Below are 25,739 nucleotides of genomic sequence, written 5' to 3'. Positions count from 1 at the left end.
TTGATTTGTAAATCTAAACAATTTAAATGTAATCAAAGCCGGTGTTATATTGCTTTCATCATAGTTGTTGAGGCGCAAATTCTACCGCACACAGTAGCCCATTGTATCCATAATGTATCGCACTCTTTAAAACGAACGTAGGCGCAATAGTGTTTATGAGGGACCCACACAGGGGCGCTAGACCACACGCCAGTGGTGCAGTAGACAAAAAATTTCCCTACTGTAGGGCGCTCTTTTAAAACTCATAGTGTTCCTCCCGAAGCCAGTGGCGCACCGGGTCAAACGAATTGTCATCGAATGTCGTGTGCCACAGGGTCAATATTGTAGAGTGCTCTTTAACACAACCTTAGGATATCCCAGGGCGCCAAATCGCATCCTGCCGGGGCGCCGGCAGACGCGCCTGATTCCATATAGTCAAAAATTATTGTTGCCCATCGTGTCTTTAGTGTATAAATTTAAAAAAAAAAAACGAACGTAGGCGTCATAGTGTTCACATGGTAGCACGGGGCGCTTCGGGTTACGTAATATCCGGGGCGCCGGCGGCTGCGCCTGTTGTTGCTTTTTTACCTTAGCCCCCATGCAGTTTTAATATCGCCGCCCTGGATTTTCAGGCGCCAAGCCGTTTATTAACAAAAATCGCACCCTCCAGGGAAACGCCCATAATAAATTTTAATTTTTGTTTTCGCAGAAACCTTCTCGTGAGTGTTTTCATTAACTCTCGAAAGTTTAACGGCACTCAGATAAACGATGTCAAACAGCATCCGTTTTGTTTTTTACAAACTGTGTAGAGAAAAATTGCACCCTCCAGGAGCGCCGCCCTGTTAAAATAAAAAAAAAAACCTCCCCTGAAGTTTTATGGCGAGCGGATGAACGGGATTAAACCGCTATCTACTTTTACGTATATATACCCTATATAGGGATCTATATATAGAATCGATATATTTATTGCTACATTTGGTGACTTCCCATTTTCCCCAATGGCGTCAAATTTTGCACATAATCCACCTATTAATTCATGTGAAAAAAAAGCATTGTTTTCATCGTAAAATATTAGATTTTGGTATCAGCCTCTCTCCGGTCGTCGCTTAGCAAATCTGTTATCCAAAAATTCAACAAGCATGTATTTACCTGTACATTTTGCAGTTTGTGTCATCTCCCCTCACCCCCCCCTGGGTGATAGTTTTTAAACGTGCACAGTTAATTGTATTTTTTTTTAATCTGCAGTCAGTTATTAGTACAGTTAACTCTCATTAGTCATTTATTGAACTGGCAAAATGCTTACTTCTTCTATATATTTTGCTATTTTTCGCCATGGTGTCACCCCCGAAATTTTGCCACCTTGTGCAGTCCTCAGCCCCGCCCCCCAACCTTGTGACGCCTCTGGTTAGGGGTACTACTTGAGTACAGTAAATATGTATATGTATATATATATATATATATATATATATATATATATATATATATATATATATATATATATATCGGGGGAGGGTATAGCCCCTTGGCACACCTTGTACCTACGCCACTACATAATCATGTTCTTAAGATTATATAGCACATTCTATGTATAAATTCGATAAAAATAGCTATTACGTATTCTGCAATTTTATATTTGTAATAACATATTGTAAACGAAATGAGTCTTAAATTCGATTAAAAAATGGGCTTTTATATTATGTATTTTTTCTATTTTGCAATCATATCATGTATTACTTGTTGTATAGCCTAGATTCTATAATAATATACTAATATATTCTATATTACATAATCCTATATTATATCGTTTAGTAATCTCTACCCTAATGTTTTCTGTACCGAATAATCAATATTCTGTAATTCTAAATTGTGTATAAATTAATCATACAATCTCTAAAATTAATCATAACTATGATCACAATTAAATTCAGCAATCCACTGTATTAATTTATATTGCTAAAAATAATTTAATTTTCAATTTTAAAGACAGAAGATACATTTTTTATAATATTAATTATTATTAGCTCTGTAAAATGAATTGTTGTTTAATTATTCTTATATTAAATATTGTAAGCGATTAATTAATCGAAATGGTTTTATTCCGTTAGCTAGTTTTTACAGTTTATAACTATAATTAGAGTCTCAACGACAGAATCAAATGAGAAAAAATCTATAGCGTTATTATATACCAACACTGTTGATAAGCCACTCAACGACAGTGTCGTTGAGAATAGTGTAGGATCGGCTGCCCATGCTCTTCCCCCAATAGGTCTACCAGTGAAGTTCTTTTTACAAGCTTTTATTTAGTTCGCAACGTCTGTTTGTTTGCTGGAAAGTTTGTAACTCAATTTTAACCCACTTCTAATGTGCAGCGATTTCGTTCAAACTTTCTAGATAGGTTCCACTTCGATGTCAATACACGTTTTTTTTTTAATTAGTTAGATGTTTAAATAGGCATTAAAAATTAACTAAACAGGTTCGAAACTAAGGGGAGATAACAAAATGAAATCACGTCATAGATTACTGTATTTAAATCGCACCCTGCCGGAGGCCGCCCGTGCAAAATTTGTCCCCACGCAGAACCTTCTCGAGAGTATTCTCATCAACTCCCCAAAGTTTTATGACACTCGGATGAACGGTGTCGAACGCATTCAAATCTTATTCTTTATTATAGTGTATATAGAGAAAAATTGCACCCTCCCGGGGCGCCGCCCTCGCAAAACCTCCCCCTGAGTGTTCTAAGCAACTTCCAAAAGTTTCATAGCGATTGGATGAACGGTGTCAAACCGCAATCTACTTTTATATCGAATCACGCCCCCTTGGAGTGTTTTTTTTTACTCACAATTGTTATAAACCATAATGCTTTTAACGGCTATAATTATTAATATATGACATATGCGCATGATATAAAAAAAAATACAACCCAAAACAATAAACATACAACATTTTACAATTTTCAACAAATAAATCAAAATATTTCTGAAAAGATTTTTGTGACTTTTTCCGATAAAATTTTTCAATTGTGACTTTTTTTCTGTGACTTTTTTTCCTAGCAAAAACTGGAACTTTTTTTGTTTTTTTTTTCCCATGTGACTTTTCCGTTCACCGTTTTTTTTATCTGGCTCACATACAAGTACAAGCTTTAAGCACATGATTCTGTACTGTAACGAACTAGATCTATCGAGAGTTAGGCCTAACAAGATTTTTCACTTGCCTCTAGAATTTCCAGATCTAGAACTAAGCTAGGCCTAGAAATCTAGTTATTAGTTAATAACTAGTCGACTAGTAAGTCTAGCTGATTAGATTTCTAGTAGAATCTAGATTCTAGATCTAAATTACCAGTGTGACATAAACTTAGATCTAGTTAGATTTTAGATTAGTTATTCAATACTACTACTACAGTTATAAATAAATATGTGAGGGTATTTTATGTACATTACTAGCCAAGGTCCCTAGGCCAACTGCTAATTTTACTCTAATAAATTAAATTATAATTTGTAAATTGGGCCTAGACTCTATAATTAATAGTAATAATTTAATAATAATACTGTATATTAAATAAAATAATTGAATAATTGCTAGCAAAGATGAAAAAAAAAATACTAACTCGGCTCTATAGTCTAGTTTATACAAATATAGCCTTAGTTATAACTAGAGTCTCTATAAGTTATATTATGTAGTTAATATTATTAATAATATAGTTGGGGGAATTTTTATACCAGTAGGTAGTCCAAACTGAAATTAACTATTGATTGCAGACTTCTGGAGTGAGTATGTCATGAAAGAACTTTTAATTGTAAGGTCTATGCCACAAGTTTTATAAAAATATCTCAATAAATAAAAAAGTTATGCGATTTTTAAAAAAGCAAAATTTGGTAAAAAACTGATTTTCAAAAAGTGCCATTTTTGAGAACCCATATTTTTTAAACTAAATAACATAGAAGTGTGGAAATTGGTAAAGTTGCTGCAAAGTTTGTAATATATATGCCCAATTTTTTTCACTCATCTAAAATGAGTCTTTCTAAGGTAAAAAAAAATTTAAAATGACAAAAATGCGTTTTGGTCACTTTTATTTTCATAAAAAAAAAAATTCAATTTTTTTTTTTTGCTTTGGAATAACTCTAAAATTATTGTGTTGGTAACATCGACGTGGAAAAATGTGTTAATTATTTTCAAAAATCACATGAGTTAAAATATTTTTTTAAAAAATACCATAGTTATCTAGTGCAGGAGAAACAGAATCAAAATTTAGTAGAGTAACTGTAATGTAATGTAGTTTAATAAAGATGTGATGCCTACAAGTGATGCAGCAGTTGATGCCACATGCTTTGGTTTCTTTTCAAACCTGATAACTGCTTTGGGGGAACAGTTTTGGGGGAACATCTTTGTACGTCTTGTTTCCCTCAACCTTGATCTTGTGGAGCATCAAGAGTAAGTAATATGTTTTGGGAATTGTAGGGGGGAGGGGGAGTGGGGTCTTGGCCTTCTTCCCTTCCCTTGTAAGGAAAGTTCTGGATAGGCCACCATAAATGTCTCCAGCTATGGAACGAACAATTGATTTAGTGATTAATAAAATATAATTAAATTTACTACTAGCCTATTGTGTAGGCCTACTATTTGTCATATGACTATAACTGGAAACATATGAAAAAGCCTGAAAACACCTTTTTGTTAAAAGTAATTTATATTTTTTATATATATTTTTAAGAGTAATTCTACTGAATGAAATTTGAAATAATCGTTGCTTGTCCCACAATGGTTGAGATATCCAATGATGAAGATGCCATACTGTGGTTCTCAACATCCTATAGGACAACTTAACTGTCCTTTATTGTTACTATTATATGCATATAAAATAAATAAATAATGAGAAATACTGCTAGTACTACTTACACTTACAACTAATATAACATTTAAAACTAAGTCACAACATGTACAATCTTAATAAATTGCACAACCATCTAAAAATTGATCTGGTACATTTTATTAAGGAGACTGGCGCAGACCATTTCACATTATTCAGCAGGGGAATCAGAATCAGAGTGCACAACAGAAAATATCACATTAGTCCTTCAAATTTAGTGTCTTTTGTTTTAAATATATTGATAAAAATGTATAGTTATTATAATTATAAATTTCTTTTGTGTTTCATTAGTATTTTATAAGTATTTAACCTTCGTTCCCTGTAAATAATTGAGTTCGTCCACATAGTAACCAGGATAGTCTGGTGGCCATTTTGAATTTGTCGATTCATAATTTTGACGTGATAGTCCAGATAAACTGTAGTAATACGACCCTATCATTGATCCCAGTCAATAGATTTTAAAGAATTAGTAAACACTAGCATCTAATAGTTAAGTGCATCCATATTTTAAGTCCCTAGAATGTCCTGAATTAAATAGCTTCACGTCTAAACACACCCTGTGTACAAGCGTAGTTCACACGCTAAAACCGTGGACTTGTAGCGTTCAAATTTACATTAATAACGTGTACTAATTAAACCAAACTGACATTCAAACTTAAAATTCATTTATTAAAATGGAAATGAAACTTTAAAAATGATACTTACAACTTGTTTGAAGGCTCTAGCAAGGGTAAAATCCGTTTAGCATCATCTGTCGTCAACCTTTAAAACCGTTCGGCGAGCAACTTACTCGGGGCTGAAAGTCGACTCGAGGGTTATATGTTTATTGGGGGTACGGCTTCGCGACCGTAAATCAGAAATACTTGAATTTACAACACAAAGTAGTTATAAAACTGAACTTTACATCGGTGTAAAAATTGAAACAGAATTAGTTTGTTTCCGTGTATATATCGTCATTTAAAGTTTAAAATCTGTATTTTTTAAATGAAATAAACAAGTTATTTTTTCAATTTATACATCAAACGATAGCCTAGAATTCGATCTTTAAAATGACATTAAGATTATGCTTCTACGATGCTTCGTCGCGAAGCCGCGACCAAATAAAACAGTGTGGGGTCGATCGGTACACGCAAAACGGTGAAATTTGTTGACGTAACTGATACTTTTCAAACAAATATAAAACACATTCAAACATGTGTTACAGATATAAAAATACCAGATTACGACAGATAAAGACTTAAACTTTATTGACATATAATTTTTATTCTTATAGGACAACTAAAAGTAGTGAAATTTTTTTTTTGAAAACCGCAAAAACTGACCCTAAAACGCACTTTTTCGCCAGTTTGGACTACCTAATACCAGTGTTAAAAAATGGAATCTTCTTTAAAAAAGGGGTGTTTGGTTACTGGTAGTTAACTAAATACACACATTGCTGGCTAAAGTCATTGTCAATGGCTAACCCTGTCCCCAACCCTAGACCTACCATACGCCTAACCCTAAAATTGGTCAAGATTACAATACTACTAACTATCAACCCAACACACCTATTTTATGGAAGAGTCTATTAACGGACATCGGTATCTAAAATAATCCTAACGAGCTGACCCGCGACGTAGGATAGGCCGCTTTTTAGTTTAATTCCTATTTTTCACTAATTCATAATTTGTGAATGCGACACTAATGATCGTCTGTGACGACAGTTAATTACAGATGACAATGAAAAGAGCAAGCAGAACATGTTATTAATATTACCTCCCCTTAATTTCAAATAGTTTGATAACTAAATTATCTGCCCCTAATAGCCGTCACTACGATTGTAAACTGCTCAACAGTGACAACAGACTGGTGGGGGTGCTAGCAATATGGTCTGTTGAGCTTACATCTTGGGTGGTGTCTCGCATGGTCCCCACATGGAGAATTATATGTATAGTTTTATATGTGAGGGTATTTTATGTGTTACTAGCTAGAAACTTTTAAATAGCCTAATAATTGTTATTAATTATGTATTGTTATGCTCAACCAGGTAATGATTATAAAAAAATAGCTACAAGTAAATCGCTTGCCAAATGGAAACATTTTCCAGATATATTCCCAGATCTCTCTCAAAACTACTTTTGCAATGTAACTCAAATAAACAGCTGGCTTTAGATAGACGTCTGTCATCACTTTTATCAACAAATACTGTTTATTATAACTTGAAGCAAGCAAACTTCAGGAATGTAAAAATTGCCCATCCTTCTATGCAACATATAATTAAACAGGGAAAACCAAGTCAACTGTTTCTGGAAATTCAGATTTCAAGAAGGTATTGTAGTATTATTAATAGAACTTTTAATAAGGAGATCTATTGGCATTACATATCCATCAATGAACTTGTCATTAGGGTCTTCCATAAACAAGATAATGCTTTGGGTACAATATTATTTACCTCCCCCCCCTATCCATCATCATAAAAAGCCACTCCCACCCTTTTGCAGCATTTTCTTTTGAAGAGATTCACCACAACCTTATGGTAATGAGTAATATTTCACTTTGCAGCAATGACTGTTCTATGACAATTTATAAAAAACAGCCATTTTAACAGCTGATGACATTCATTATTTCAATTTTTAACATTTCTTTTCAAAATGCAGAAGTGTTATCACACTTGAGGAGAACAACTATAAATTTTACCGGAAGTCAATATCAGCCATAAGTTACTTTACCTTGCTTAACTTAATAGTTAGATTCTAATAACTTCGTTATTAACCCTACTATATTATCAATTAAAATACAGAGAGAAAACCTACTTTTACTACTTAGCTGTCTAGTGTTATAGTAACTAAGGTTATATGACATTAGGGAAAGAGCCTGTAAATATATCATAATAGGAATAATTGAATAACGCTGGCATGACAAGTTGACAGACAGACCTAACAAATGGCATTGATATTACCAGTAAAGAAATAGTTAACAATTACTGCAAGTAATTTTATGGTCTTGATAGCTTTCTATGACGGTCTTCAGCTCAACAAACTTTTTAAAAGGTCTATTGATTTGACTTTTAGTACAGCACCTTCTTGGAAATTAGACATTAACTTTAAGGCTCACTATGCAATGAATTCCATTGTTCATAATTATTTTATTATACAGATTTTTTAATACATTTCAAGTACCCAAGTATTAACTTTCATTAAGAGGAAATTACGCATGTTAACTGATTTTATCATGCAAGAGATTTTACATTTATGTCACCTCACCTATTTAACTTAGTTCATACTGAAAAATTAATTTCCTCATGCATGCTGGTAGTGTTGGTTTGTTCAAATTTTTTTTATGTTGTAAGCAATTTATGAAAAGTGCACTTTTGATTATTGGCAAACCAGTTTTTTTCATCTCTTACACAGATTTACCAATGGTGATAAGAACAGTCAAGTAGATATGTCCAACTATGTGGTTGGTCATGATAGAACAGAACAATATTTCTACATAAGATTAAAAGGTTGGTGCTATTTCAGAAAGCCATGTTAACTAGTTGTTTGACAAATTTTACTTAGAATTATTAATTATAGCTGGCAAATATTGATTTTGTGTCATGAAAAATTGCTATACAGTGAAGTTTTAGTGCAGTGATGTTTAACTGCATACATTTTGTTTTCAGATCCATCAGGAGAGTGTGAGAGTTTAGCCATCCTTCAATACTCCTGGGTTAAACCTGGACACGTAGATCTATATCACACTGAAGTACCTACAGATTTTCAAAGACAAGGAATAGCTAAACACCTAGTTTTGGTAATACAACAACCAATCCAATTGTTTTTTTTCCTCAAATCAATTACTAATTGAAACTCTAGGGTTTGAAAATTTTTACCCCTTTGATTTATTTGCAGGCTGGCTTGGATACTTTCAGTATGGAGAATATGGTAATAAGGCCTTCATGTACCTATGTACAAAAAGTTTTGAGAGAAAACCCTCTTCCTCGCTATATTAACCATCTTGAAAAAGGATATATGAAATTTTGAACACCACCCAATAGCCTTGATGCTTTATCTTTTTATCAGCACAGTAATTTATTATTAATAAATCAACAAAAAAGAAAACTACTGTATTTCTTTCTTTTATTAAGACCATTTTGTTCAATGACAGCAAACAATAAGGAAAAAAGCACACATGTAAAATGCACCTTATAAATGAACTTGTCATAACAATTGTTAAGTAATAGTTAGCACATTCAATTCAAACAGCTATGCATATATCTTTTCTGAAAGTTAAACATGATTTTGAATAAGCCATTAAGTATACACACCATGAATGCATTGCTATAATAAATAAATTATTCATTTATAAATAGGTGCTGTTAGATGTGCACCTTTTTCATACAACATAACTAGTGCAATCTGCTGAAAATGTGGAAAACTACAATGCATCAGAAATAGTTAGCCTCACTCAGATGTAATCGATTAAAATAGCGTATGCAGCTAGCTAGAGCAATTCTCTTAACAAACAAGTTGTAGACTTGAGGAGATAGCACAATCATGTTGCTAGCCACTCTAACTCTTGGGTGTGTCCTATGGCATAGGCCATGCCACCCACTACATAAACCTCGACTTTCTGGTAGCATGCACTCTAAAGCTTGACATGCCAATTTGAGGATCAGTACTAAAAATCCGAATGAAGCAAGCTTTATGAAAACACCTTCAATTTGCAAGGTGAAATGTTTTACAGTAGATAATCCAAATAGAGTACCCGAGTACAATCTTGATATTTCAGTTCTACACTAGTAATTAAACATTTAAAAACTCACTTTTTTATGCGTAGAGATCTGCTTTCACAAGGGGTTTCCGCAGAAAGATCTGAGGTATCAAAATGTAAGACCAATACAAATTACAGCCTTACAATTCATTACACAGACCTTTCACCTTGTCTCCAATAAACGTTAAAGCATAATACCTCAAACTGAAAGTTAAAATAAAAGGCAGATAATTATCACAAAGTTAAACCATTCTAATATAAATAATATATTAACACCATCCAAGATAAACAAAGCTGTTCCTTCACACATCTTAGAATATAAGTTTTATATACACATTACCATTAGACAATGGCCATGAAAAGTAATAGTGTACCCACTGCTGTACTTTATGCATTATATATATTAGTTTTCAAAAAGATGATATTTATATAAAAATTAATGACCTCAACTTTATATTATTACTTCTAACTACTGTTGTTATTGCTATAGTATTATTTTCAAAGTTTGATAAATGTAAGTTTTTTACATGCAAATTTTGAAAATTCTAAGATAAGAATTATATTTATAAATAAAATTGAAGCGGTCTGAACGATGGTCTGGATGATAGCTCATGTTTCCAGATGATTTAAGTTTAACATTGCTGAGGTATCCACCAGCCCAAGAATCAGGAAGTTTTTCAACTTAAAAAAGAAAAAAGATCAGATCAGCCAAATTAACTAATAACAGTCAAACAATCTAACTTACCCTTCAAACACCCATTTCTTTCAGTGACCCTCATGTCCTCCATCAACACACTAACTCTGGCCATGCAGTAGACACTTGCAGAACACAAACCAAACCGTTCTTGCAAACATGTTCATCACATCACGCAGAATATAGATCATTTTCAGTAAACTAAAACGTACATTCACTATTTTTACTTGCTTAGCCATACTGATAATGGCACACAGAACATTTTTTGGTTCAGTCTCTACCATTAGTTCCATTTTAACACTCATTTATTAATGTGTTGATATTCAACAGTGATCTTAGAATTTTAAATATGAAATAGGATTAGTTTTTTACTCTAGTAATAATGTTACTCAACATATTTAATAATAAATCTGGCTGTTATTATTTGAATAAACAAGCCTCATTCAGCTTACTCCATGTTCAATTTCTCCAGCACAGCCTTGTATATAACACACTTTTTCTGTCCACCAATCACCCTGCAGCCTCAATAGCAACTCCATATACCTTGCTACTTCTTACACATCATCATCTTATCTCCAAACTCAAAATACCACCATTTATTCTTCCAGTTTTTTTATGGTAATGGCAAATTTTTTAAATTTTAGTTTGTTTTAAAAAATGTGCTGCATCTCAGCTATAAAATTAAAATTTGCAATTACCATTGCTAGTAGCAACTAACAAACAAGTAAATAAGTCATATAAAAAGCAATCTCACTATTAATGAAGACCATTTAATTTTTCCTGTACATATTTTTAAATGAAAAAAAAAAAGACAAAAAAATGCACACAACAAACATTTGACAATTTATTAACACCTATCTGATATTACGACATAAAAGTTTAACTCGGGAACACTAATTACTAATCACAACTTTAATAACTTCATATTTCAAGTAGAATTAACCAGTTTATTTAAATTGTACTTATTATAAAGGATTGCTTGATCAATTGCTAAAAAAGTGCCAACTAAAATTTAAGAGATGGGATTTGAGATTTCATACTGCAGCCGAGAATGACGAAATAATGCAGTGCTTAAATGGTCTTCAATTTCAATCACTCTTAGTATATCAACCTTGCAGTCTTCTCAATAGTCATCAAACAAATATGGTCCGATTTCACAATGCAGCAATAGATTTTTCTCCTAGCTAATTCACATTCAAACGAATAACAAATTCGCAAATCCCAACTCACGGTAAATGCTCAGCTCTTTCAAATAGCTACTTTTCTTTCTGCACTCAAAATTGGCATTTGTTAACTCTTGGAAACTGCAAGTTTACCACATAAGAATAGCAGCATACAGCGCTCGAGCATGCATATCCCATTCTTTTCATGTAGTAAAAACTTCACCAAGTTGCAACTATTCTCAATCAATCAAGCAACCCGCTTTTCATACAAGTTTAAAATGAAAAGAATTTTAAAATACCACTAGTGTCAAAATGAAAATCATCCCAATACATAACAAAGTGAAGTAAACTAACATCCAAGTAATAATTTCATTTGAGATGTTAACAATGAAATATTTTGCTCCAGATTAGAAGAAAACCAAGAAACTCTGACAATATAATATATACCAATGATATTTAAGAAAATATTTACAAGAATAGGAAAGGGCCTCAGAAGATTTCAATGGCCACTTATTACAATTTAAAATCAAATAATCATAATATACAAAATGAAATGAATAAATTGTGATGCATGATAAGAAAAATGAATGATACAACGATTTTTAAAAGCTGCAAAATGTGTAAAACACTTTCTAACACTCATTTACCCAGTCTTTAATCCTACGCAATCAGTCAAAAATCGCTCCTCGTTCCTCCCTGCTTTCACTCGTCTGATTAAAAACTTACTCATGAGGCACTCAATACTGATTAACTCCAGCCCCCACTACCTCTCCCACCATGAGATCCACCCCAACCACCATAATGACCACCACCAGATGACGAAGTGCCTTCATTCCCCCACCAGTTTCCCCCTGAACCTCCAGCTCCCCCACCACTTCCTCCACCCATGCTTCCAAAACCACTCTGATTAGCCAAAGGTGCCATTGGTGGTGGTGCCTGATGATCTCCACCACCCATATTTCCCCCACTGCCACCTTGAGAGGGACCTTGATTCATAGCCCCCCAGCCACCCTGATTTTGAAGCATGGCTTGAGCTGCAGCAAGCATGGCAGAATTGAGAAGGTTCATACCAAGATTACCACCAAGCCCATCAGCTCCATTCGCCACCTTACCACCACCTACTGGTCCCGGTGCAGCAGCTCTTCCTTGACCCCAACCACCTCCTTGATTATAGCCACCACCTCCTTGTCCAAAGCCTTTACGTTCTGAACCCTAAACAAATCAACAAAAACATGAAGTTCCAGTTATGTAAAAATGATGGGAAGAAATAACTACCAAGTCACTATCTCATAATTTTTTATATACCTTATCAAAAGATTTGGGAGCTGCACTGCTAACATGAACACTTGCGCCCTTGATTATATGGTCTTCTCCACACAAAGCCTGAGCAGTCTCAGCATCAGCAAAGGTCACAAAAGCAAATGCACGATATGGCTTAGGGATAAAGACATCAACTACTTCACCAAATTTGCTGAAGTAGTTACGTAGGTCCTCAGCACTAATATCCTCTGTTACACGTCCAATGAAGACTTTGCGGTTCATCATTTGGTTGCTTCCCTCCTAGAAAAAACAGCAGTTAAAAGTTAGCTTTTCTAAAGGAATAATGCCCTTAGTGAGGCAACAAAATAAGATGCAGCTATTAAAAAGAGTATTCATGAATAGCTTGCTGCTAATTTGTGCAAGATGATTTTAAGTATTAATTGTATAAAGCATCATATTTACTCAAAGCCATACATAACACATCTGGGTAACAAAGTTATTACTATCTTATTTTTAAAAGCTTTAGACATCAAATATTTTGACACCCAACTCAGCAATATTGACAAAATATTTGATTTTTTTTTTAAAACCACACTAATGTCATGCTCAATACATATAGGATCCAGCCATCCACATACATTCTTACAGCTTCAGACTACAAACTTGCTTTTTAAAAAAAAAAACAGCTTTAATCAAGGCAAAATGTACATATTTTGTTGCAAACTCAAACCAAAGTGAACTGGCATACTAGTTACTTTCCAACTACAATTAAATTGATAAACTTGTCCTTTCAACCACAGGAGAATTGAAAATTTGAATGATAGCCTTGTACAAAAAAAGAAAAAAACTAAAGCTGAAATAAACACTGAAAGATTTGCTGAAAATATTGTTTCCTTAATGTTAGAAATATTGTTCATGATCAGTATCATTTCCTTCTCCTTCATGTAACAAAGAAGAGTACTACAAACCTGCTGGTAACTCCCTTCTACACCATCATCATAACCAGACCCTGACCCAAAGGAAAAGTTGCCCGCTCCTTGATTCGCATAGGGGGTAAAGTTGTAGCCTTGATGGTAGGATGAAGATCTGTAGTCACTATGGTGCTGGAAGGGGGGGAACACAGTTGGCGTGGCTGGTTTTTTTCAGTCATTTATGGTAACTAGCATTTTAAATTTGGATGCCTCTAACTGTTAATGTTTAATTTTGACAAAACTTAATTTTTAAAAGCACCATGTGGTTATGATTATCTCTACCAGCGCTAGAAGTTGTAATGATTTTGAAAAATAGTTCTCAAAACGTTTACTAAAAAAATAAACTCACTGAATGCTGGGCCTTCTTGTCCCAGCCATCACCTGACTGAACAAGGAGTTCAAAGTTTTCAATAAAAGGACTTCCATTTTCTTATTTAAAAAATAAGCTATAATTTCATGCTGGTTTATAAATCTGCAATTTGAATTTAAAGAACCTAACTTGGGAAGGGAAACATTTTCACACCATTCAGCTTTACTGCTCAGACCAATTTGTATTCTCACAACTAAATAGTGACACAAACAATTCAAGAAAAAAAAAACCTAACATACTTCTCATAAATTAACACTTCCATTTTAAGCATGTGCAATCACATTTAACATTGTATTGCCAATTCTATTACACACCTATATAAATAATTAACACACACAGATAAATTATAAAACAATTCTATCACCCATGTCATATTTACTGTGCAGTAAACAAATCAAATACACTTTCAATCATTCCAAATAGAAACATGTAACTCGTGTTTTAAAAAAATTAATAAATATAATAATAATGGCCAGCTAATGAACACTTGTTTTCTTTTGGTTAATTTCATTCCATTTATTTTTATAAAAATTAAATTACTATCTTTAATAACAAAATTCTCAAGAAAATATACTTTATTGATGAGCAAAAGCCTTATAATTGCATTGCTAGAATAACTACCACTCTTCACAGCATATATAGTAACATATCTTTTTTTAAATTTATTAACCATCCACTGTTTCCAAACTATAATGATACCCAAATTTATTTGTAAAATAGCATTTAGGGCAAGGCTAAACAGAAAGATCTGATAAACTTTTTAATTGAAAGAACTTCAATGACAAAAAAAATAATAACCCATAAGAAAATGAGGGAAGATGAACAGTGTAAGCTAACTGACCTTTGAATTAGGAATTGTTACATCACACCACCTGCCATCAATCATATGACGTTGAGCGCAACATTTAACTTGAGATTCATAGTTGACAAAACGAATAAATCCAAAACCCTTTGATTGTCCACTCTTAGGATCTCTTTTTACCTAAATATAAGCAATTTATGAAATAAACACAAGAGTTATGGAAACATTGACAATATGATACCTTCCCCAACTGTCTTTTGGCTTGAAACTCTCCTATCACCTCATGATTTTTAACCCTGATTTTTAGACTGCTTTTACCTATCAACTGTTATTACAGTGTAATACAGAAAAGAAAAAAAAATATCTTAGAATAAATCACTTATCAAGACCCCATATTGTCCATTGATATACTCTTTTTAAAACTACATTATAACTAAAAGGGAGAATATTAATCTTGGGTATTGTCATACAGTAAAATATTTTAATGTTTAGGAAATCCAACATTACTGATCTAGACCCACATTTTCCATATGCACCAATGGCCCCTTATCTAGACTACATAATAAAAGAACAAATGTGGTAGCAAATGAGGTGACACACCACAATAGCAGAGAAATTTGCAATGAAAAATTAATGGTTGTTGTTCTTGTCAAAAAAAATAATTGGTTTATAACATTTGAAATAGTGTGACATTTGTTTCTTATATTTTATAATATAATTCTCTTCTGGGAGCCGCTAGAAAACAAGCTGTAAGCGCTCCCTACCACCCCCACCCCTACATGGTCTTAGTGAGCTGTGTTCATTCTAAATGTTTACAAGCAGAGCCAGGTTTAGTGACGACTATTAGGGGCAGATAATTTAGTTTGAAACGATTTTAAACGTAGGGGGGTGGGGGGGTTATGGTCCTTAACGAGCTATTTATAGTGTTTTAAAGAAATAATTTCAGTGGCAGCGTTGGTACTGTCGAATTCACAAATTATGAATTACTGAAAAGTAGAAAAAACAACTAAATAGCGGCATATGTTATGTCGCGGGCCGGTTCGTATTTTATAATTAGTGAAATTGTGGGGAAAAATTAACAGGACGGTTAATATCATTTAAAATTTTTAGGTTTAATGCTACTATGATTCTGTTTTAAGAACTGCAATAAAGAAAATTAAAATAAGAGTGCGTTTAGGACGCTATAGGAAATGTTAAATTAAAGTAGCAACTAACAATTAGAAAAGTGACTGCTTAAGTATACTGTACAATCTATTATAGGAGGAAAACAAAATAAGTTGTTAAAAACATCAACTCTGGATCCTTAACTGAATCCGGAAATTTAAAATTTATATACTTCTTGAATCCAAAATTCTGGAAATCCTGATATAGTTTAATATTCACATAAGTGGGGCTTGTGAATTTAAGTTGCATGTTAGTGTTTTGCTAATCATTTTTGGTGTTTTTGCTCTAGTCATTTTAAATGTTTATTTTTCACGAATTGTCACTAATTTCTGAAGTTTTTCTGTTTCTTTATTAACATTAATAAATACACTCAACTATATATTTTGAATGTAGAATGAACAATGATTTAATAAGTCATGTTTACAAATCTCTAAAAGCACCACTGCATAACTACCAATGCTATATTATAGGATTACCCAAAATTCTGGGACAACCCCAGAAAAGCAATACTGGTCGGAAAATTACCTGTACTAAAATGAGTTCACCAAACTGTTGAAAATACTTTGTAAGGTCATCTTCTGTGCTTTTCCATGGCAGGCCAAGTACAATAAGATCTGAGCATTTCTGATTCTCTAATCTCTTAGTTTTAGCTGCTGGGTTGTCAAATCCATCTTCACCCTTTCTTTTGTTCTCTGTTGAAATAAATGAATTAATTAGTATAGACCATAAATCTACAATCAAAATAAATAATAGTATCCAAAACAGCAATTATGATTATCCTAAGCCCTAACCTAACTAATTAGGACTGTCTTTGGAGTAACTTTGCCTACACCGACTACATGCCTCATAACAAACACCTCCATAACTCACTTTAAATAGCCAGTTAAAGCTTTATAAGGAAACATAGCATTGGTAGTAAATATGTCCATCCATGTCAAAGAATCCATTGAATTTCCGATAAATGAGAATAAGAAAGATAAAGCGACCCAAACTGTCATTTATATCACTGCAATGAGCACAGCCTCATCTTGATGTAATATCTTTTTAAAACAATTTTTAATAGCAAAAAATAGCTGAAGAAATAAATAGAGGAGTTTACACTTTTCGGACACACACCAAAAATTACGTAGGACCGAACACTTCGTCGGTTTTTGGCTCATAGAAACTTTAATTAGCATGTCTCACGCGAAACCACGGCGCCTGCACGTAAACTGTTCATTTATGAACACTTCCGTGTCAAGTACTTCCGTTTCCTTTCTCAAGAATTATTTTTAGAAATTTTTTAACGTTGCATGGTACGCACATTTCTATTTTTACACCAGCCGGATGAAGTGACCTAGGGTTGGACTTAGGGGCAAAACTTGAACCAATCAATGCTTAGCTAAAAGGTTACACTATAAATAGCTTCTATATATGTATGGAACATCGTAAATGTCAAGGTTAATGGGTTTTTTTGTGCTTGAACAATAAAAAAGGGGTGTTCGCTAACTTTTTTGACCTTACATGGGATCGGACAGCAACACAAAAATATTATTAAATAAGAATTTAGAGCATAAAAGGGGCTGATTATTGAAGGGAAAGGGTCAAAATAAGGTCAAGAAGGCAGTGGAATGCGAAAGAGGAGGGGGAATCATGTGACCTGGCTGGCTTAGCAGCGTACTGCGCGAGCCGCAATGGCTGAATGGGATGAACTTTGGGAGTGTGGGAAAAAGGTTTTATACTATTAAAATTACCTCACAAACAATCAATAACACAATATAAATGCATATAATATATGTTTTTATTCATTAAATTGACTTTAAATTATTCTAAATGAACAAAAAGTGCTATGTCCGATGACGGGTAAAGGTGTCCGAACACATGTAAAACTGTATTACATGTGTTCGAACACACGTTAAGACCCCCCAGTCACTATAACAAGAATAGCTTAAGTTCTATGCGTATGAATACAAAATGACACACACATTATTAAAGTAGAATGGTTGCGGATAGATATGATACTTTTTTTTGTTTTCTATGTTAAGCGGTTACTGAATGAGACCGCATGGAATTTTTACGTTGCGTTTTTTCGCTATGTGTGTCCGAAAAGTGTAAGCTCCTCTATATGCAGAAGAACATATTTGTATAGTAGCCAATATGCGGTTTCAGGCTGAAAATGTCTCCAAACTACAGCCAGCGAGATCCTCTCCTCCGGCCCGCAGAGATCTTTTTGTCCACGGAAATTTTATTTGTTGGAGGTGGCTGAGGAACTTTGCCAAGAAAATTCAAAACAATTTGAAAATGTAGTTTTGTGTGCAAATACAATTACCCACCATGTTCCAGACATTGGTGACAACATTGTGACTCACTTATCGAAAAATGCAAGCAAGTTTCACAATTTTTCAATTGCAATGGATGAGTAGCTGGACAGCTGTTTCAGCTCTCAACTGCTTGTGTTCATCAGAAGTGTGGATGAAGACATGAGCATAACACAAGAGCTGGCTTCCACATAGCATCTCTTTGGCCACCCCAAAGTAACTATGCCCCCCCCCCCCCCCCGAACTGGTATTGTACCAGTTAATGCGGCCGTCTGGCTGAAAAGTTTGGAGACCCCTGGGTTAGGTGTTTCTTACTCTAGTCCTGTCAAAGCCCGGGTTAAGATTCTACCATTCTAGAATCTATCTTGGTCTACGTTGTCATTGTTTTTTTAAGACCCCACTTCCTTTTTTCATGCTGAAGTGAACCTCAGTTCACAAGTTCGAAACAGAACACACAAATACAAAGGACATAGTCGAACAAAATCTAGCTTATAGAATACACAATACTCTCTAATAACGCCATTATATAGAATCTATTCTTTACTAACCTTTCGGGAAAACTGCGAGATACTGGAAACTGCCCCAAACTCCGTCTGGTGGGTGCAAGACTCCTTCGACAAGCCGTATACCACGGAAAGCCCCGGATTCAGGGTTTCGGTATTTTAATCCACATGCACCAGGAAATTGTGCGGAAAGTGTGGTTAGAAGCAGAGTACCGTCAGGTTCACTTGGAATCTCAACGGGCTCATCATTTTCGTCTTCCACCACCTGTATGTATTGAGCCATCGTGGTAGATTGAACAGAAACTGAACAAATAGTTATAAAAATCAGCTGCAGAAATTTTGGCGGTGGTTATAAAGATGGCGGAGGGAAAGGGATATTTCGACAGCGCCACCTATACTTTGTTATAGCTAGGTTGGGCAACTCTATATTAAAATCAGCATTTATTTATATCCCCCTTTTAGATCTAGCCTAGATCTGTAAGACCTAGTGTGCTAGTCCTAGACCCCCAAACCGAAGACACTTTATTGTGCTTATTCATGTTAGTCTATACCCACTCACCAAGGAAAGAGTTATCCATAAATGACGTCTCACTTATTATGTTAATTTTTATCCCCACCAAGTGGCGTCGCTAGGTCGGGTGTCACCCGGTGCGGCACTTCGTGGTGTCCCCCCCCCCCCCATAGAAGTATATATATATATATATATATATATATATATATATATATATATATATATATATATATATATGTGTGTGTGTGTGTGTGTGTGTGTGCGTATGTGTCGGCCTACATAGGCCTAAAATTTAAAAATATATGACACGTACATGTATGTGTATAAGCTTTAATCACTGCAGACTTAATAGTAACGATGTTTATCTATAGTCAGTTGGATGAAGCACTGTTTCCTCTATAGTTAGCACGTTTACGTCATGGTGTCACCCCCAACCTCTTGTAATAATTGTCAATTTGTACTTAAAAGACTATTTAACCTTAATTAATAATTAATGGAACTGGCAAAAAACATATTTCTTCTGTACATTTTGCACTTTTTTGCCTTGGCGTCATCCTCCTAAAAGGGGTCACCCGGTGCGGTCCGCACCCCCCGCCCTCACTACGCCTCTTTCCCCACCTATATCGAGACGTTAACACTTTGTATTATCGTGGAAGGGGGGATATTAAATCTAGAAGTCCTACTCGTAACATCATCACCCATCTTTAAACACAGAAGTAAATTAATATTAATGTGGCGTCACAATTTTTAAAACGATTTACCCCGAATTACCCCCCCCCCATTGCCAGAAAAAGGCATATCTTCTACCCTAAAATGTCGTCACACCTCAGCTTACCATCCCTTCCCTCAACATCACTTTCTTTTTTATGCGATTTCTTTCTAAAAAAATATTTACAGAGCACGTTGAGAAGGCACTGTACCGTACACTGATTGGTTTTCATCTCAATTTCCGAAACATTTTCCCTAAAAGTGTGACGTTTATGTACGCCCCCCCCCCTTCCCATGGATTTAGTTTGATCGTCCATAACTTACATTCATACATCTGAGTGGTAGTGAAGGCAGTTAAGAATTTCTGCGCGGGGGGGGGGGGGGGTAGATGAAGAGGGCGGCCGGAAACGGTAAAAATAAAAAAAAGTTCTATATACATTCTATTATGTTCGGGGGCGACCGTCGTGCTTCGGAAAGGGGCGCCCTTCCCAAATGAGACATACCCCCTCCCCCCAAACGAAATGGGATTTATATAGAAAATATATTCGTTTAACTTTAACAGTGTTCGCCACAACCTCGGAAATTTTAGTCGTCCCCCCCCCCCCTACGAAAATCTCAAGTGCTCCCCCCCCTCCGGAGAAAAAAGTCTGGAAGAAACACTGCTCCTAAAAATCCCGCCTGTTCTTATCTTTGCTTTTTTAGAAACCTCTGTCTACACCCACGATGCGTACTGTCTTTCTCTCTTTCACAATCCCTTATACATCGACTTTTCAAGTCTGTCTCATAACAAACCCAGACCCATGTATTACTAGCCTATATACAGATTACTATTACGGTGCGGTGGGCAACTTTTTCGTGCATCGTGCATGGTATTCACATGTACCTTACACTCATCTCCCACACCCACACTCGGACAAAATATAAACAAAATGTATAATTTATATAGAAAATATATAGGCCTGCTTTAACCAGTATACTCCCGTAAGTTCTAAGTGCCCCCCCCCCCCAATCCCTCTGGAGAAAAATGTCAGAAAGGAACTTGGCCTCCAGGCAAGCTGAAAGTAAAAATCTCCATCGTCAAGTTATTTAATGTCCAAATCTCTCAGTTTAATGTTATGATGTCCAAGTCACAACATTACTTTTGTTGAATCCAGTTTTACAAAACATTCCCAAATTTCATCACTTTTGCTGGCGCTTTTTTTTTTAAACCTGTATATCAAGACATCAGATTTCATTCCTTTAAAAAATGCTTAGTAGATTCTTATACTTTCGTCCTAATCTTTTTCTTTCTTTTTTTTCATTAAATACAAAAAAATACATAAATAAGTAAAAATAATCTAAAGGACAGTAACAGAACTTTAAAATGTTATTTATTATATCCAAACATGTTCACAAAGTTTGTATTTTGTTTCTGGATTTTGAAAATCCGTTAGGTATTACTTTAGTTTACTTTTATTTGTACATGCAGCGCCCTCTCTGTGCCTTTCAAAAAGTTGAAATCATTCCCCAACTCATTCTGCAACCGCCTCCGCGATTGTCGGTATTGTCCAGGTAAAACTCTGTCCAATTGTTGGCAGCGGCACACAGATCTCTAGGGCTGTGTGGACTGCATTGTCCCGAATCGCCATCAGGGTACCACGACAAGCACATTTTGGTTGTCCGAATCCAAAGTGGGGCTTTCTCTGGCACCTGCAGCATCCATGACATCTGGCAACCCCCTTGGCGTCCGTCAGTGTCGTCTCTGTAAGCTTGGGTGTACTCGTTGATCCCCGCGCATAAGAGCTTATCAGCTCCACCCCCGCATTGCCCAGAGTCACCGTCCGCTGACCATTTGTAACATAGTTTGACGTCGTTGAACCACGCAGGTCGATGTCCGGATGCCTGGATTCCCCATTGCATTTGACAGCCTCCGCCTCTTTTATCAGTGTTGTCTTTGTACGCTTGTGTCTTTAAATTGACTTTTGCACAGAGAAGATTCGGGACCTTATCCCCGCATTGACCCCTATCGCCATCCGCCCGCCACTTGAAACAAAAATTCACGTTGCTTGAAAACCAAGCAGGTACTAGAAATTCAGCTTCAATTTCTTCCTTTAACTTGTCCACCTCTTCTTCACCAAGTAGCTTAACTTTTCTTAAATCATTAACCTTCACCTGCAATTCACTTATAACTACGTCGTCGGATTTCGCTCGAGCAGTGCTGATAAGTCTTTCCAACTCGTATAAATAGTTCTTCGTCACGTGATTTTCCACAGCCTTTTTCATTGACGCCTTCTTCGTCTCGTCTGTAATCAGGTCGCTGATTGGTTTAAGTTGACCGGAGTACAGCCAAGGATCTTTATCCACTGTCGGCTGCCACTCGTCAACGCTACTTGCCCGTAATAAATTGGTGTCCCCTCCGTAATATTTGATTGTTTTCTTGGATGAATCCTCAAAACTCTGACTTATAGAAGTAGTTTTCTTTTCTGTTCCGGCTTTAAACGAGATAGAATTCTGGAAAGACGCCTTTATGCTTCGTTGCGCATCCGTTTCAGTCAAATTTTCGAAAAATGAGATATCCGTTTCCGTGAGCAATCTAATGTACCCACCAAAATTTCCGATTGCAAAATAATGGGTTCCGAATTCTTCTATAAATTTATTATACGCACTTTCATCGGATTCTACAGACCCAGTTATGGTTGTATTGATGTACAGTTTTGCATACTTATCCAATTCAAGAACCCACCCCGGGTTTAGGTCCACTCTGGTCGCTGACTCAAACGAAGATGTATCTGAAATATACTTAGAGGTGTTGGTGATGACATTTTGCATCTTCTGATACGAGTAACTCATAGAGAAGGCGAATTTCCAGAGTGTTCCCTCCCCACCCACATTGTAGGCCATCATTTTCCTCACAGCAGCGTATGACTTGTAGATCTCAACGTCCGCAGACAGCCATCCACCGGGAACAGTCGTCATATGCCAAACCTGAGAATACGTAAATTGTAGTAACTAGATTTAGTTGTAGTTGTTGTTGTTGCTATTCATTAACCTGCTGCCCCACTTAGACTGCCTGCACAGACTTAAATTTTTTAAAAGACTTTTTAAAAATACATTTGATTGTTAGAAATTAAAATTATATGCAATGTTACCCTAGCTCAGTAAATATTTATAGGCGAAAACGATGATTGAAAAAAATACAACCATTTCAAGAGGGTGTCTGTGATTGGTAGGCTAACATCATTTTTGTGTGTGTGACGATGTGTGATAATGGGGAAGGGTAAAATTCCTAATTAAAACTTGACTTTGTTAATGGATGAGGCTTTTTATAAGTTTTTAATCAATGATATTCGGGGGGTAAGGGGGGGGGGTAAGGTTCACTTCCCTAATGATATGTGACGAGGTGACGAGGGGGCTCAAGAGAAGTGACATAGAATCTATTTAGTACATTTACTGAACTGGTGGTGGTGGGGGAGGGGGTAATTTTAAAGGGCATGGAAGGTTTCTTTGAGACTACATTTTGGAGGATTTGGTCTATTTTCGGGCGCGGGTGGGGGATTAAATCGGCTTAAATATTGTGAACACCGCTTACCAGAGGCGTAGCGACCCCACCCGGCGCCCGGGGACAAACTTTCAATTTGGCGCCCCCCCCATATATTTTTTTATATTTATAATTCAAAACCGCAGCTAAAAATGAGCTTTTAATTTTTTTCCAACCAATTGTGGCGTCCCTAGGATCGGCGCCCGGGGACATATGTACCCCCACCCCCCGTTGCTACGCCTCTGCCGCTTACTGAACGTGATCTAAGTACCTGATCTGGCAGCTGATATTCCACGCTCTTGTCATTCCTCCACAACTTGTTCTCAGCGCACGTTAAACTCAGAACAGGACTCTTTAACCCGTTGTTTCCAACAATCTCCAGCGGCAGGAGATCTAGCTTGGTGATGTCGACACCCCGCACCATTTTCTGCATACCGGGCGGCGGGTTTTTGCATTCAGTGAGAGCGTCAGTGAACTCGGTGGCCAGGCAGCTGATTGCAAGGAGAATCAAGCTCCGTAATCTCATTTTTACTGAAGTTAGGCTGTAATATGTTTTTTATTTGTGTCATTTTATCAACATAAAGTCCATTTTCACTCAGCCTATGTATAAATATTATATAAATAGTAGGACTATATAAGTATTAGTCATGTATATATTATATATAATATGAAACGTGTAGGCCTATATATTAAATAAATATGATATAAATATTAAATGTATATAAATATTAAAATATATAAATATTAAAATATATAAATATTAAAATATATAAATATTAAAATAGTATATAAATATTAGAATATTATATAATTATTAAAATATTAAAATTATAAATATTAAAATATTATATAAATATTAAACTATCATATAACTATTAAAATATAAATATTAAAATATTATATACATAGGGCCGGCAATACCTATTAGGCGAACTAGGCGATAGCCTAGGGCGCTGTCCGTAGGGGGGGGGGGGCGCCAAAATGGGTTGGAAAAACAAATTGAAAGTTTGATGAGGGGGGGGGGGGTGCAAATCGAAAGTTTGAAAGGGGGGGGGGGGTGCAAATCGAAAGTTTGTCCCCGGGCGCCGGGAAGGGTCGCTACGCCTCTGATAATATGGGAGGGGGGGGGGGGGCGCTTTTAATACGTTTTGCATAGGGCACTAAATAACCTGGCGCCGACACTGTATATACATATTAAAATATTATATAAATATTAAAATATTATATAAATATTAAAATATTATATAAATATTAAAATATTATATAAATATTAAAATATTATAGACGTATTAAAATAGTATATAAGTATTAAAATATTGTATAAAAATTATTATATAAACATTATATAAATATTATATAGATATTATATAAATATTATACAGGAGCCTATATGAGCATATGGCTCTCTAATAAAATTACAAAATTTCTATTAATCGTATAAGCCAAAGTGTAGGCCTATACACATTTACTTGACATACCTGAACCGTCAAATCCTTTTGTTTACTGTACAGCATGGGCAGGTTTCCATGTCTGCCCCATTCATATGTAACTTCTAATAATCAGGGTTTCTTTCATACATTTTTTGCTAGGGGGTTGAAACTTCAGGGGACGGGGGGGGGGGGGGGGGGGGCAATCATAAGCATGGTTTCGTTTTAGAATATTTTTTTTCTATTTCGTTGTGGAAGGGAGGGGGGGGGGTAATCATTGCCCCGCCCTCCTCGTTGAGAGATGCTAATAAATGAAAAGCCTATAATTACTATTTTCCCGAACTCGTGCATGATTGCAGGCCCAGTTGTTCGTGGGTCACTCATAGACTCCGTATGTGTACGATAATGTTAACGAATGTGCGTCACCTTTTCAAATGAGTCTAGATTCTACATCAATTACAGGCTTTACGCAAGGTTGCTGAGTTGCGTTACGTTAGCACAGTCTCGTTCAACACTACACACAGTGCGCTTGAACTTGGGTGCTGTGGCAGGCTACTACACCCCCGATACACCAAATGACTGAACGCTGACTGGTTGATTTAAAACCAATGTACCTCGATAATGCTACAAATAGAATCAGCAATGGTTTTATTCAATATGTAGGCTCTAATATTTTCAAAAGTATGTGTCCACGTTAAATTTACTGCCTACAGTTATACAGTCATAGGCTTACTAAATACTCGAGTCTGTATGGTAGGATGCTCCTGAGCCCATACTC

General features: G+C 35.5%; 3 protein-coding genes across 6 annotated transcripts; 1 reads left to right on the top strand and 2 right to left on the bottom strand.

Annotated features, from left to right (window-relative positions):
* Nucleotides 1–3,117: 3,117 nt before the first annotated feature.
* On the top strand, nt 3,118–8,929 carry LOC131931617 (uncharacterized). Of its 3 annotated transcripts, none has more exons than XM_059288414.1 (6): nt 3,118–3,261; nt 4,263–4,407; nt 6,867–7,148; nt 8,230–8,324; nt 8,484–8,614; nt 8,713–8,929. In XM_059288414.1, the coding sequence occupies exons 3-6, from the start codon at nt 6,910–6,912 to the stop codon at nt 8,842–8,844; spliced, it is 597 nt and encodes a 198-aa protein (XP_059144397.1). In that variant the 5' UTR covers nt 3,118–3,261; nt 4,263–4,407; nt 6,867–6,909; the 3' UTR covers nt 8,845–8,929. The 3 variants fall into 3 exon arrangements, with proteins under 3 accessions (XP_059144397.1, XP_059144396.1, XP_059144398.1); XM_059288413.1 differs by having other exon boundaries at nt 4,253–4,407; XM_059288415.1 differs by lacking the exon at nt 4,263–4,407.
* A 2,089-nt stretch (nt 8,930–11,018) lies between these two features.
* On the bottom strand, nt 11,019–19,182 carry LOC131931615 (TAR DNA-binding protein 43). 2 transcript variants are annotated; one of them, XM_059288411.1, is made up of 7 exons: nt 18,844–19,182; nt 16,524–16,690; nt 14,874–15,014; nt 14,012–14,047; nt 13,660–13,794; nt 12,737–12,991; nt 11,019–12,643 (listed from the first exon to the last, which is right to left on the bottom strand). In XM_059288411.1, the coding sequence occupies exons 1-7, from the start codon at nt 19,079–19,081 to the stop codon at nt 12,179–12,181; spliced, it is 1,437 nt and encodes a 478-aa protein (XP_059144394.1). In that variant the 5' UTR covers nt 19,082–19,182; the 3' UTR covers nt 11,019–12,178. The 2 variants fall into 2 exon arrangements, with proteins under 2 accessions (XP_059144394.1, XP_059144395.1); XM_059288412.1 differs by lacking the exons at nt 13,660–13,794; nt 14,012–14,047.
* A 2,191-nt stretch (nt 19,183–21,373) lies between these two features.
* LOC131931613 (perivitellin-2 67 kDa subunit) lies at nt 21,374–25,108 on the bottom strand. Its single transcript, XM_059288410.1, has 3 exons — nt 25,013–25,108; nt 23,806–24,076; nt 21,374–22,981 (listed from the first exon to the last, which is right to left on the bottom strand). The coding sequence occupies exons 2-3, from the start codon at nt 24,058–24,060 to the stop codon at nt 21,503–21,505; spliced, it is 1,734 nt and encodes a 577-aa protein (XP_059144393.1). The 5' UTR covers nt 24,061–24,076; nt 25,013–25,108; the 3' UTR covers nt 21,374–21,502.
* Between the last annotated feature and the right edge of the window lie 631 nt (nt 25,109–25,739).

This window comes from Physella acuta, unplaced genomic scaffold, assembly GCF_028476545.2.
Source record: "Physella acuta isolate Inbredline_101_S28 unplaced genomic scaffold, ASM2847654v3 ptg001994l, whole genome shotgun sequence".
NCBI lineage: Eukaryota > Metazoa > Mollusca > Gastropoda > Physidae > Physella > Physella acuta.
The sequence above is the reverse complement of the archived record's forward strand: the minus strand, read 5'-3'. Positions and strand labels throughout refer to the sequence as shown.

Bases quoted from the DNA above. Each gene is read 5' to 3' on its own strand.
- LOC131931617 (XM_059288415.1), top strand. From the start codon at position 6,910: ATGGAAACATTTTCCAGATATATTCCCAGATCTCTCTCAAAACTACTT. The intron at 8,325-8,483 runs GTTGGTGCTATT...TTTTGTTTTCAG, and splicing joins TTTCTACATAAGATTAAAAG to ATCCATCAGGAGAGTGTGAG. The intron at 8,615-8,712 runs GTAATACAACAA...ATTTATTTGCAG, and splicing joins TAGCTAAACACCTAGTTTTG to GCTGGCTTGGATACTTTCAG.
- LOC131931615 (XM_059288411.1), bottom strand. From the start codon at position 19,081: ATGGCTCAATACATACAGGTGGTGGAAGACGAAAATGATGAGCCCGTT. The intron at 12,992-13,659 runs GTTTGTAGTACT...TGTTTTTTCTAG, and splicing joins TAGAAGGGAGTTACCAGCAG to GAGGGAAGCAACCAAATGAT. The intron at 12,644-12,736 runs GTATATAAAAAA...TGATTTGTTTAG, and splicing joins CTCCCAAATCTTTTGATAAG to GGTTCAGAACGTAAAGGCTT.
- LOC131931613 (XM_059288410.1), bottom strand. From the start codon at position 24,060: ATGAGATTACGGAGCTTGATTCTCCTTGCAATCAGCTGCCTGGCCACC. The intron at 22,982-23,805 runs GTACTTAGATCA...ACGTATTCTCAG, and splicing joins AATATCAGCTGCCAGATCAG to GTTTGGCATATGACGACTGT.